Consider the following 13,474-nt stretch of genomic DNA (forward strand, 5'->3'; position numbering starts at 1 on the left):
ACAGCTTTGAATAATCTTCTGAGGAGAAGAACAATGCAAACATTGTGATTTGGTTTCTCTTTCCAATCACGCCTTTAAGACTCCAGACTTATTTCTGCTAATTGTGTCTTCTTCATTTAACCATAAATGGATAAAAAATAAATAGATAATTGAAACAAATTTTGTTTGGGCATAAGCATGATAAAATCATTGTTTAGTGAATGAAATAAGCCTTGATGTAAGAGATAACTTGTTGAAGGAGGTGAGACGAGGCGAAGTGAGGCGTAGCCTCTCCAGGCAAATATACATCAACAGTGTCATCAATTTGCTTATTCACCAAAATGATGCCTTGAAGTGAAATGGAACTGCCATCAAAATCTCAAACACCACAGACAAGAAGAAAGATATATATATAAAAAAAAAAGTCCCCAAAATCTTTTAATTTTTGCTAACATGTTCTTTGCATTTCCCAGACATCCTTTTCCAGAGTGACTTACATTTTGATTTCATTTTATACAACTGATCAATAAGGGCCTTGCAGAAGGGATCAGTAGTCCAATGCTTTAACCACTAGGTTACCACATCCCCATCTTTGCTCATGGAATAATTTCTATAAACAAGAAAACAATACAGATTTTAAGCTACTAGGAAATCTTTCTAAATGATTTGAGAGAAAAAAAAACACCTCAGAACATCTTAAGTCTGCCATCAAGATTTTATTCCCTATAAATGTTGTGCTTTCAACTGAAAGAAAATTTCCATCTACATCTCATTTAACACCACAGACAAGAAATAAGTTTGAAACTAACCCCAACTTTTAGCCTTTGGGGAAAAAGCGGAAACATTTTTTCTTCCATTTTTTTCTATATTATGTAATGGTAAAATTTACAAATGCAAGTTAACGATACAGATTTTACTCTATTATAAAACTGTAACCTACAGTATGCTCCGAAGCATGAGACCGTATTGAAATTAACTGATATTAAATAAAAAACAAAAAGAACAAGAACTTAAATTTAAACTGATGCAAAATTGTTCTTATCACTTCTACCGAAGCAGCAGTTCAGACGACATGACGAAAGGTCTTCTCGAAAAAAGGATCGTCAGGATTTGATCAACAAGCCAAGAACAATGAAATTCAATCGAATGCTTCTAAAATTTTACATTTTACTCATGTTATCGCAAATAATTACATCTTATTTCTAATATAAAAAGAAACATATTCACTACCGCATTTTGATTTATTTTTTAAATTATTTTTACCTCAGTATATGACATATCTACATATCTATTATCTGTTTCTGTCCGTGTAACTCAGAAGTTTTCCAAGAAACGAACACTGAGTATGAACAGTCTACTGCAGACTCCTGCTCAGGCCGATCCAGCCTTGTTCGGTAATATGATCTACTGCATCCATTTATTCAAATTATTTAGCTCCCACTGATATCTTAATGGTCGACAGGTCCGCATGGTGGTTTGTGCCGTAATGTTCTAGTTGTTCCAGTATAAAAACGTTGTTTATAAAACTGCTGGATAGCATGAATAGCCTTCATCTTTTTTTATGGGATGCTTTTGAACTCTGTTTTAAATGAGCCTGGTTTAATTTACATACAAAATATTACATTTTGAAAACAAATCGTGATTTTATTGCTTAATATAAACAGGTTTCTCGTTACTAGATCGAATGGTGTTGAGCGAGTGTGATCAATTCACGTAGAAGTAACGTTAATCTGTTACATTGTGAAATCTCACGAGGATGTTAAAACAATCAGTTAAAGCACGCATGGTGGAATTGTGTAGTGGTAATGTGTTGTGGCTTTGATATTGAGCTCCGAGTGGTATGATTTTATTCACAGATTTTATTATACACACTCAAATCATGTTAGATGCACAACAATGAACTGTGTTAATGTTACTCAATTCAATCCCATTGGACCAATATACACATTTCAGTTAACTAAATTCTACAAGAGTTTTTCAGTGTTCATTATATCTGTCTTCTTCTTTGTCGTTCCCTCTGGTTTCGACTGCAGAGACCTTGGAAGAAATAAACTTCACTTAAAAAGATGTCACTATTGTCAATATACAGACGAATAGGATGTTAATATAGTATATTATCATAATACCCCTAAAATAGTCTATATCATATTTTTATATTTTACAACAGACATAATATTAAGCCATCTGATAAAAAAAGATATAGCCCTTACTCTTTTTTAGTAAATGCACAGGAAGTTCATTTTCTCATTGCAGTCTCTGTTCTCCCAGACATCTTGTCCAGCCTTTAGGGCTCCACAGCGGTAAGGGTTCACAGGGCATGAGGGTAAGGAGGTCATGTTCCCCAAAGGATCCTGGTTCACCCAGAACCATGAACCATCCATGAAGCGTAAACCTGTCCAAACACTGGAAGTATTGCTGCTCATGCTTATCGATTTAGATGATTTCAGATCTTCATCAGTGGTCACACTTATCAGGTCAGTGTAGAATGTTCTGCAGTACTGCAGTGCCTCTTCCCAGATCAGCATCATCTCTACCAAAACCATGGGAGGTGCCCATATGTAGCAGAAAAATGGCATAAGTCTTCTACAGTTACAATCAATCAACTCCATGTTGTATACACCCACACAGTGCAAAGATATCAAGTTAGATGGATAGCCAAATTTAAACAAAGGCAATCCTAAAATGCTTCCATCTGACCAAACAGTGTAGATCGGGTCAACCGAACCCTTACTAAGGCCGACCCAACCTTCAACAGAGAGATAATCACGGACGTCTCTTCCAAACTTCAAAAGATCCCATGGTGTGTTGATGGTCGAAAGATCTTCATAATGCTTCCTGCAATAATCCTGAGCATCAGACCAGGTCATGTTTAAGCTTACGAAGACGTTTTTTCTCACTAAATTGAGAGTGGATCCTTTTGTTAAAGCCACCAACAGAAGGACAACGTGAACCGTCTTCATCTTTCACTGTGATGCGCTTGAGTGCCGATCTGAACAGAGCTCTTACATATAAATCACTCATAGAAGCAGTAAACAAATTAATTCAAACCAAGAAGAACAACTTTGAATAATCTTCTGAGGAGAAGAACAATGCAAACACAGTGATTTGGTTTCTCCTAACAATCACGCCTTTAAGGCTCCAGACTTATTTCTGCTAATTGTATCTTCTCCATTTAACCATAAATGGATAAAAAATAAATAGATAAATGAAACAAATTTTGTTTGGGCATAAACATGATAAAATCATTGTTTAGTGAATGAAATAACCCTTGATGTAAGAGATAACGTGTTGAAGGAGGTGAGACGAGGTGAAGTGAGGCGTAGCCTCTAAAGGCAAATACACATCAACAGTGTCATCAATTTGCTTATTCACCAAAATGATGCTTTGAAGTGAAACAGAACCATCTAAATCTCAAACACCACAGACAAGGAAGATAAAAAAGCACCAAAAATCTTTTCGTTTAATTTAGGAATAATTTCCTATAAACAAGATAAGAATACAGATTTTAAGCTACTAGGATAAAATGAACATCTGAACAAAAATCTGGTGTTAAATAGAAAAACAAAAGTAAAGTGAGATTCCTGCAGAATTCTTCAAGAGCTATTTAAATTGAAGCAAATTTGTTCGTTTTTATTTATTTATTTATTTATTTATTTATTTATTTATTTATTTACTTTATAGGTCAAACAGTCCTTGTGTCTTGTCCCTTCCATTAAGTCTCGGATGGATTTGATCTATCATGGATAATGAGGATTTAATCAACTTACCTATAATACAATTTATATTATATTATATTATATTATATTATATTATATTATATTATATTATATTATATTATATTATATTTACAGTTCCTATTAAATAAAGATTAAAAAAAAAACATTCTAGACTTTGGATCCTGCTGTATCACGTAACTATGCATTCAGATGAAATTAGGACAACATTTGAAATTATATTTCACAGTATCTGAGGTTTCAAGATTAATTCTAGCTAGTGATAATGTACTAGATAGATAACATGCTGTTGTGCAAACTGGTATTAAACCTGCAGGATCCCTCAGTGGGTCTGTTTTGTCCCTATAACTGAAGCACAAGTTCATACAGTACGACTCTGGTAAATCTGATCTAAAAAGGATCATGAGGGTTTAACTGACCTGCCAAAAACAATTCTAATATACAAATGAATATTTATACTCATGATATTAAATGACATTTTCTATTGGAAAAAGATGGAAGCATCGAAAGAAATAGAACCATTTTCACAAATATTTTCAGATTTTTTTAATGACCTCACTGTATAAAAAAAACTCCATCCATCAGATATTGAAATTAGGACAATATTAAAAATCTCTCGCTGACAATTAGAGGTTTCACGACCAATTCAAGCCAAAGATAATAAGCTAGATATCTTCCATATTTATTACTGTGTAATTAGTAAATAGTATCTTTCAACGAGTAACTAAATACAGTAATCCGTCATTATTCCAGAGAATTAAACTAATGATATGATTGTAAAATGCTGTGTGCCCTAAACAGCCAGGCAAAATATAGTAATTATACACAGCAGCTAAGAAGGCACTTGTACAGTCTGAGGGCAGGAGCTCAAGCCTTTCTCTATGATCTGTTTGCACACATACTGTACTGTACCTGCTGTCTGGTTGTGTTTGTCCTGCTTGTTCTAAGCCTCAATATAATGCCCTAACATGTACCATCATTGGCTACTTAATATTTAATAAAAATAAATAATACATTTTGTGTAATAATCAAATCAGCCAATCATGCATCCACTGACGCAACATTGTCCCACGAATGCATCCTATGTTCCATGTAGACTGTGAGGTTTCATTTAACAGTGCAGTCACCCAATGGTTTATAGTTACAGCAAAAATGACCAGTTTTTCTCCCCCAAACCCTTTACATATCTTTTTCTCTCTAAAAAAAAGAAATTGTCATGAAAATAGAATGTGTAAATTCCAACATACTGAACATTTTTTGGTGCTGGGACACTTTGGAAAGTGGCGTGACACTTGTGACTCCTTCCATGAATCTTTCCTAAAAACTTCACCATTTCAGTATTTTTTTTAAATCCATGTACTAATCATTAAATTTTGCAAAGAGTCATGTGGCTATAAATAAATAAATAAATAAATAAATAAATAAATAAATAAATAAATAAATAATAAAATAAAATTGTTGAACAATCAGATAAAGAATTGAAAAAACTGTTGAAATGAAATGAATGATAAATGAATTGAAATGATAATCTATCTATCTATCTATCTATCTATCTATCTATCTATCTATCTATCTATCTATCTATCTAACTATCTATACTATATACAGTGTATATATATATATATATATATATATATATATATATATATATATATATATATATATACTGTATATAGTATAGATAGATAGATAGATAGATAGATAGATAGATAGATAGATAGATAGATAGATAGATAGATAGATAGATAGATAGATAGATAGATAGATAGATTATCATTATATTATCAGGAGAAAATTGCAGGTCTTGACCGCTTTATTATGCAGGTTTTGCTACATGGAAAGGACAGTTTTATTCCTTTATTCCTTTATTTTTATCCTTATATTTTTATTCATAAAAACTAACAAAATAATTTTTAATTCTTTCATTTAATCTAAAGATGAGGTTTTAAAGAATTATTCTGGCCTTTGGGAAGTACGAAACAAATAAGGAGGCATCTGTGATGCAAATAATGCCTTTGAGGTGAATTTGGTTAAAGACAAACATGCCTTAGCTCACTGCGTCTGCTTTTTAGCCATATGTACAAAGTGAACAGGTTTAACAGAAACGTGGAAATCAAGAGGGATGAAGCCAATTATTGGAGCTCCCAACACCTCAGATTATATGTACAGTACACAGTAGTTGGCTAAACGAATCAGTAGAAACAATTTAATTTATTTTGTGGCCACAATTCTGATATAAAATGAGTCAGCACTTTCAGTGTGAAACGTGTGTTTTTCCCCACTATAGATAACCTTATACAGAATTTTAAAGGTTGAAGATAAATACCTTCAAATGTTTGATTCTTATGAACAAGCACTTGGGGCAGTTCTCAGAGAGTGGAAATGGGGTTGATATCAGCATTTACTATGAAGATAGAATCATTTGTGTGGAAAAAACAAACCTAGTAGTCAGTAAAATAATAATAATAAAAATAAAATAATAAAATAATAATAATAATAATAATAATAATAATAATAATAATAATAATAATAATAATAATAATAATAATAATAATAATAATAATAAAAACACTGTGGAGTGTGACATGATAAATATTTTTGTAATAAAATAGCCTCTGAAAAATAAATGTATATCAATAGTTCTAGGTTGTCTGGTTCTGGTTTTATATGTGATTTGTTTTCCCCATATCTCAGTGGGATGAGTAAATTACTTGAATATGTAGGATACTCAGTACTTATTGTGTCATTCAGAAAAATTTCTCTATTTTTGTTATTTATTTGAAAATGCACATGAACTTTATCAAAAGGTTAAAAAATAATAATAAAAAATATGAAAAATAAAGTCTTATTAAAAATGTATAATTATTAAACAAATTATTCATAATAATAATAATAATAATAATAATAATAATAATAATAATAATAATAATAATAATAATAATAATAAATAAATAAATAAAATAATGCACACCTCCTGACAAATTATATTCAAGTATCAACCTGTTCTTTGGTATACAGTAAATGTTTAAGTAAATCTACACCAAAAACACTTAAAATGAAATCAGAATACTTTTTATTCACCATATATATTTTCTATACGTATTCATTTCCATGTATGAATTTCTGTCTTGTTTGTTTGACACACAATACACAATACAGTTAAAACTTAATATCTTAATTTTCCATGACATGTACTTTTGGTTACTAGAGAGCAGAATCCTTTTAGAATAGATAATTATCAGGGTGTGAACTGTCACTGATGAATTTTCCTGCTCGTCTTTTTGTCCTCACAATGTTCAAGTCTTCAAGTGATGACAGACTGTAGCCGATGATTTTCTCAGCAGTCTTGATAGTGTGTTACATCGTTCTTGTTTTCTCTCTGTAGGAAGCTGCACCAGAATAGACAGTGATGACAGACATAAGGATGCTTTCTATAGTGACACTATAGAACGGCACCAGCATAGCCTGGGTTAGACTGAACTTTACCAAATACAGGAAGACATGCATCATTTGCTGAGCTTTGTGGTTGATAGTTGATGTATGTATCTCCTAACTGAATAATAAATCAAGTGTAAGGTGGGTAGAATTGTATGTTGTACACAGTAAATACTAAAAAATATATGTTATGTTATGTTATGTCCCCGTTAGTGATGTGTCGTTCACAAGTGAATCGGTTCTTCGAGTCGACTCCCAACATCCATCTGAGACGTACATCAGCTTTCCTCTTTTTTGTGTGTGTGTCACTTGCAGTGTAAACCACGTAGATTCAAAACCTCTTTTCTACATCTGATCTGCCTACTAGAGTGTGTTTGACTCTGATGTGTGTTTAAACCGAATCATGGAGTCTTACAGGTACAACAATATAAATTTATAAACGTATTGTAAAGTCATAATTTCATAGAACGATTTCAACAGTTAGGAAAATACTGGTTAAAATAATCACAAAAAATTAAGACCACATGCTATTTAGAAGCTTGATATAGAGAGGGGGAGAAGTGTTCTACTTTTACCGTCTTAAGTGCTTAAATAAATATAAATCTGTATTCATTGCATATGAAACAAAATGAGTTCCTGAAATTGGCCCTGAAGTGTATAATACAGAACACACAGATGGGGTTTATGCCAGTGTTTTAAATACCAGCAGGTGGTTATTTCTCTTTAAAAGCCAAAGAACACTTAAACTGAATGTAATCCTGCTGTTATGGCTCTAAAACATCAAACACGTTCTCAGATCTGAAATGATATAAACATGGTTAGCGCTATAATCTTCAGTGTAGATTATTCATCTTCAGCAAGTGTTTTCTCCTGGATCTGGAACCTGTCCCATCGCAAATACACTCCTGATGAGATGCTCCAGTTCACACACATATTTACATCCATATGCATGGCTTTGGATTGTGGGGGTTGAAGAACGCAGAGGAAACCCACACAGACATGTGGAGAAGACGTGAAAGCTCATCCACACAGTAACCCAAACTCAGGATCTGAAGCTGTGGGACGATGGTGTCGTCATCAGCGTAGGTTAATTAGGGCGAAATGTTCGATGAGCTACTGATCCTTGGAGCAGCTTTTGATCCTTCAGATTCTCAGTGATTAGCTGAAGACTGAATTGTTTAGAATTTCAGATTTATGAAACATAATTCACTTCATTATCGCTAGGGTTTATTTACTGGAAATAATTCATCTGGGTTTTGTTTAGAATGGTATGAAAAGAAAAAAACAGAATACATGTAAGAAAAGGTTTTTGAGGGTAGAGATTAGGGATAGGACTCAAACCTGATGCGATCTTCTCTAGTTGATCTTGAACTGAACAGGCATGCTTTCTAAAGTGCTTTTCTGCTCACCATTGTTGTAAAAGTAGCTATTCCCATAACTGTCCTTTGAGCTTGAGCTTGTCCTGCCATTCTATTCTGACCTCTTTCATCAACAAGGCATTTTCATCCTTACTGGCTGTTCAGTTGATGTGTTGTTTAAAGATCAGCAGATTCTGAAAACCAACTCATCTGGTATTTACATTTCCAGCATTTGGTACATGCCCTTATTCAGAGCGATTTACAGTACATTAACTCATGTTTATACAACTGAGAGTTGTTGGGCCTGGGATCGAGCTCACAACCTTCCAATTGGTTGCCCGACACCTTAACTACTAAGCTACCACACACCCCACTAGGCTACCTGATGTGAGGACTTTTGGATGAGATGTTGAAGCATGGATCTTGGACTGTTGCCAATTCAATCTTAAGAAAACACAATGTATGGAGTTTTATCACAAACTTTGACGTTTTCTTTCACCTGAATCTCCTCCCCTTCGCCGCTTTCTTCTTGTTCCTCCATTTTTGATTTTGCAGCATGAGAGTTTCATCTCGTGTCCAGAGTTTAGCGGGTTGTGTGTCAGTAATAAATGGTATGCTGTGAAGTGCAGTGCTGTGTGTAGTTACACTGAATGGACTCAATGAAGCAAATCATCGCAGCGTTTATATAGTCATAGAGATCACAGTTAGGCCCTAACCCCAAACCTAACCCTAACCCTAACACTATTTTTATGAACAATTTAGAAAATATATATTAGATTAACTTAATTTTGTTGAAAAAGCTGGACCCCAAACAATATTTTTTCTGGTTATTAATAGTAATTCATTGTTCAGTGCATGCACATATACTGAATTTGTAATACTTAAAGCTATGTGATGGGAGTTCATTGGGTGGCAGTAGCCAGGTCGGGGAACCTGAGAATTGACCCAACAGAAGAGCTAAAAAAGAAGACTAGTAAGCAGTTGTGAGTAATGTGAAATTTTGAGAGCATATCGGTATTTTTTTTGTATTGTATTGTATTGTATTGTATTGTATTGTATTGTATTGTATTGTATTGTATTGTGCTAACTGCATTTCATTGGCTCTGTACATGTACCTTGCACAATGACAATAAAGTTGAATCTAATCTAATCTAATCTAATCTAATCTATTGTGTTACGTGGAGATATAACTGGATCTGTGCATGATTTTGCTGACTAAATAAAATAACTCAATTCAATGACCCAACCTTTCACAGAGAGATAATCGCGGATGTCTCCTTTCCGAACTTCAAAAGATCCCATGGTGTGTTGATGGTCGAATGATGTTCATAATGCATCCTGCAGTAACCCTGAGCATCAGACCTGGTCATGTTTTGGCTCAGAAAGAAATTTTTTTCTCACTAAATCAATAGTGGATTATTTTTTGAAGCCACCAACAGAAGGACAATGTGAACAGCCTTCATCTTTAACTGTGATATGCTTGAACAGAGATATTACTTATAAATCACTCATAGAAGCAGTAAACAAATGAATTCAAACCAAGATGAACAACTTTGAGAGTAATCTGAGGAGAAAAAAAATGCAAACATGGGTGTGATATGGTTTCTGTTAACAATCACGCTTTTACGCTTCAGATGGTGTCATCTCCATTTAGAAAGAGAAAAAAAACCTCAAATAAAACAAATGTGTTTCTTAAGTGTGTTTGGTCATTAAGCATGATAAAATAATCTGACTTGATATCAGAGATAGCATGTTGAAATCGGTGAAGTGAGATGGGGCGAAGTGAGACGTAGCCTCTCCAGACAAAATATACATCATCAGCGTCATTAGTTTGCTTATCCCTTAAAATGTTGTGCTTTTTTTTTAGTTTTTTTGCTATAGTATCTATCTTTACAGTACAAGGAACAGCTGTAACATGCAGCACATCCAAAAAGCTGAGACTATATTTAAAACCAGGTATTAAATAGAAAGAAAGAAAAGGAGAAATAATTCTGTGCGATTCTACAAGAACTGTTTAAGTTCTTACTCATTCCTTTGTAGGTCATATTATCATTGAGTTTTGTCCCTTCGACTATAGCACGAGTTCAGACGACACTCTGATGGATCTGAACTAAAAAGGATCGTCAGGGTTTAACTGACCTGCCAAAAACAATTCTGATATACAAGTGAAAATTTTTAAGATTTTTCTTTTTACTCATGATTTTAAATGACATTTTCTATTGGGGAAAAAGATGAAAGCATTGAAAGAAATAAAACCATTTTCACAAATATTTTTAGGAACTCACTGTATCACAAAACTCCATCCATCAGATATTGAAATTAGGACAATATTAAAAATCTCTCACTGACAATTAGAGGTTTCAAGACTAATTCAAGCCAAAGATAATAAGCTAGATATCTTCCATATTTATTACTGTGTAATTAGTAAATAGTATCTTTCAATGAGTAACTAAATAATACGTCATTATTCCAGAGAATTTCACTAATGATATGATTGTAAAATGCTGTGTGCCCTAAACAGCCAGGCAAAATATAGTAATTATACACAGCAGCTACAGTAAGAAGGCATTTGTACAGTCTGAGGGCAGGAGCTCAAGCCTTTCTCAATGATCTGTTTGCACACATACCTGCTGTCTGGTTGTGTTTGTTCTGCTTGTTCTAAGCCTCAATAAAACGCCCTAACATGTACTGTTACTATTTTAATATTTAATAAAAAATACATCAATCCATCTGCGCGTTCATGCAAGCAATAATCGAATCAGCCACTCATGAAGAAGCAGCAAAGTACACAGAATCCTGCAGATGCAGGTCAAGAGCTTGGGTTAACATTCATCCTAACGTTCATGAAAGTCTTTTAGGTAAAAAAAAATAAAAAAAAGCAAATAATCTTCAGAAACCTTTATAAACTTTATATTTTCAGGACTATATTACTGGACTTGACCCTTGTATTATGGACTGTAGGTTTTGCTGGATGGACAGGATAGTATATATACATACATACATATATATATATATATATATATATATATATATATATATATATATATATATATATATATACACACTTTTTTAATCATTCTGACTCTATGATACTGATATGTTTAGCCTGTCTTTTTAATGATAGTAATATGGTTCTTCAGTATTTACCAAACTATTACGGTTTCGAGTTTTATTCACAGCAGAGCTTTCTGGTTTGCTAGAAATGGTAATACTTGCCAAAGTGGTAGAACCGACAATTAATTTATTTTCACACCAGACCCTGGTGTAATAGTTACAATGATGTATATTGCTGTAATGTTATAGCTAGAGTAATTAGTTAGTTATATTTGTGATCATTGTGTCAGTAGCTTTGGATTATTTTATTTAACCTACACCTGAGGTATTATTCTGAGAAGTAAGAAACAAATAATGACGCTGCTGTGACAGGGAAATAATGGCAGTGAATTGGATTTGGTTAAAGGCAAACATTCCTAATCTTACTGAATCAGCTTTTTTTTTAGACATATGTACAGAAAAGTGGAAATAAACAGAACTGAACACCCCGGATTATGTGTAAGTGCAAACCCAGCACAATATTTTGTATATATCAATAGCCGAATTAATAAAGAAACAAGCAAATGAACAACAATCAAACAAACAATAAAAAAATATATAACCAAGCAGCCAACCTCCTGAATTAAATCATTCATGCCTTATTTTTTTTATTTATTATTGTATGTAACTATATGTGCTAATAATCCTACACAAAAAAGCACCAAAAAATGAAATAAGAATCAGAATCATTTTTATTCCTCATATACATTTATATATCTTGGTTTTTTGTAATAAAGATAATACTTATTATTAAAGTAATATTCTTTTACTTCTTCTTCTTCTTCTTCTTCTTCTTCTTCTTCTTCTTCTAATTATTGCTATCAATTGTATTAACATTATTATTATTAATATCATGGTTAATTATAGAAATTGCTAGTGGAATGAAGCTTTTTCAGTGACGTACTTTTGGTTACTAGAGAGCAGAATCCTTTTAGAATAGATAATTATCAGGGTGTGAACTGTCACTGATGAATTTTCCTGCTCGTCTTTTTGTCCTCACAATGTTCAAGTCTTCAAGTGATGACAGACTGTAGCCGATGATTTTCTCAGCAGTCTTGATAGTGTGTTACATCGTTCTTGTTTTCTCTCTGTAGGAAGCTGCACCAGAATAGACAGTGATGACAGACATAAGGATGCTTTCTATAGTGACACTATAGAACGGCACCAGCATAGCCTGGGTTAGACTGAACTTTACCAAATACAGGAAGAAATGCATCATTTGCTGAGCTTTGTGGTTGATAGTTGATGTATGTATCTCCTTACTGAATAATAAATCAGGTGTAAGGTGGGTAGAATTGTATGTTGTACACAGTAAATACTGACAAAGATATGTGTTATGTTATGTCCCCATTAGTGATGTGTCGTTCACAAGTGAATCGGTTCTTTGAATCGACTCCCAACATCCATCTGAGAACCGAGATCAACGTTTATCTTTTTGAGTATCTTTTTGACAAAACCTCTTTTCTACATCTGATCTGTTTGTCTGAGTGTGTTTGACTCTGATGTGTGTTTGACTCTGATATGAACCGAATTATACCGGTGTGTATGAACCGAATCATATAACAACCGAATCTTCATAATAAAGCAGACATAACAGGAACAATAACAGAGATACATAAGCGTAATGTAAAGTCATTATTTCACGGAACATTTTCAAACTAAACGATTTTATTCACGGATAAGAGCCGGACTGGATTGTTGATATCACACGTGACACCTTTAGAGGCGCTTTTTAAACGACCGTCTTTGGTGGCTGCCTTGATGACGTCACACGCATGCCGGAAGTCTTCCAGATGATGGTATTTTTACGATATCTTACGTTCTGTCTATTTTTTATTATTGTTATTTTTTAATATATCTATCGTCATTCGTGGT

The 13,474-nt window shown here is 33.3% G+C and overlaps 1 protein-coding gene across 1 annotated transcript; it reads right to left on the bottom strand.

The window, feature by feature from the left end:
* Positions 1-1,809: 1,809 nt before the first annotated feature.
* Positions 1,810-2,940, bottom strand: LOC125140261 (macrophage mannose receptor 1-like). The gene is made up of 2 exons (XM_047808821.1): positions 2,190-2,940; positions 1,810-2,016 (listed from the first exon to the last, which is right to left on the bottom strand). The coding sequence occupies exon 1, from the start codon at positions 2,937-2,939 to the stop codon at positions 2,196-2,198; it is 744 nt and encodes a 247-aa protein (XP_047664777.1). The 5' UTR covers position 2,940; the 3' UTR covers positions 1,810-2,016; positions 2,190-2,195.
* Between the last annotated feature and the right edge of the window lie 10,534 nt (positions 2,941-13,474).

Source organism: Tachysurus fulvidraco, chromosome 25 (assembly GCF_022655615.1).
Source record: "Tachysurus fulvidraco isolate hzauxx_2018 chromosome 25, HZAU_PFXX_2.0, whole genome shotgun sequence".
Classification (NCBI taxonomy): domain Eukaryota; kingdom Metazoa; phylum Chordata; class Actinopteri; order Siluriformes; family Bagridae; genus Tachysurus; species Tachysurus fulvidraco.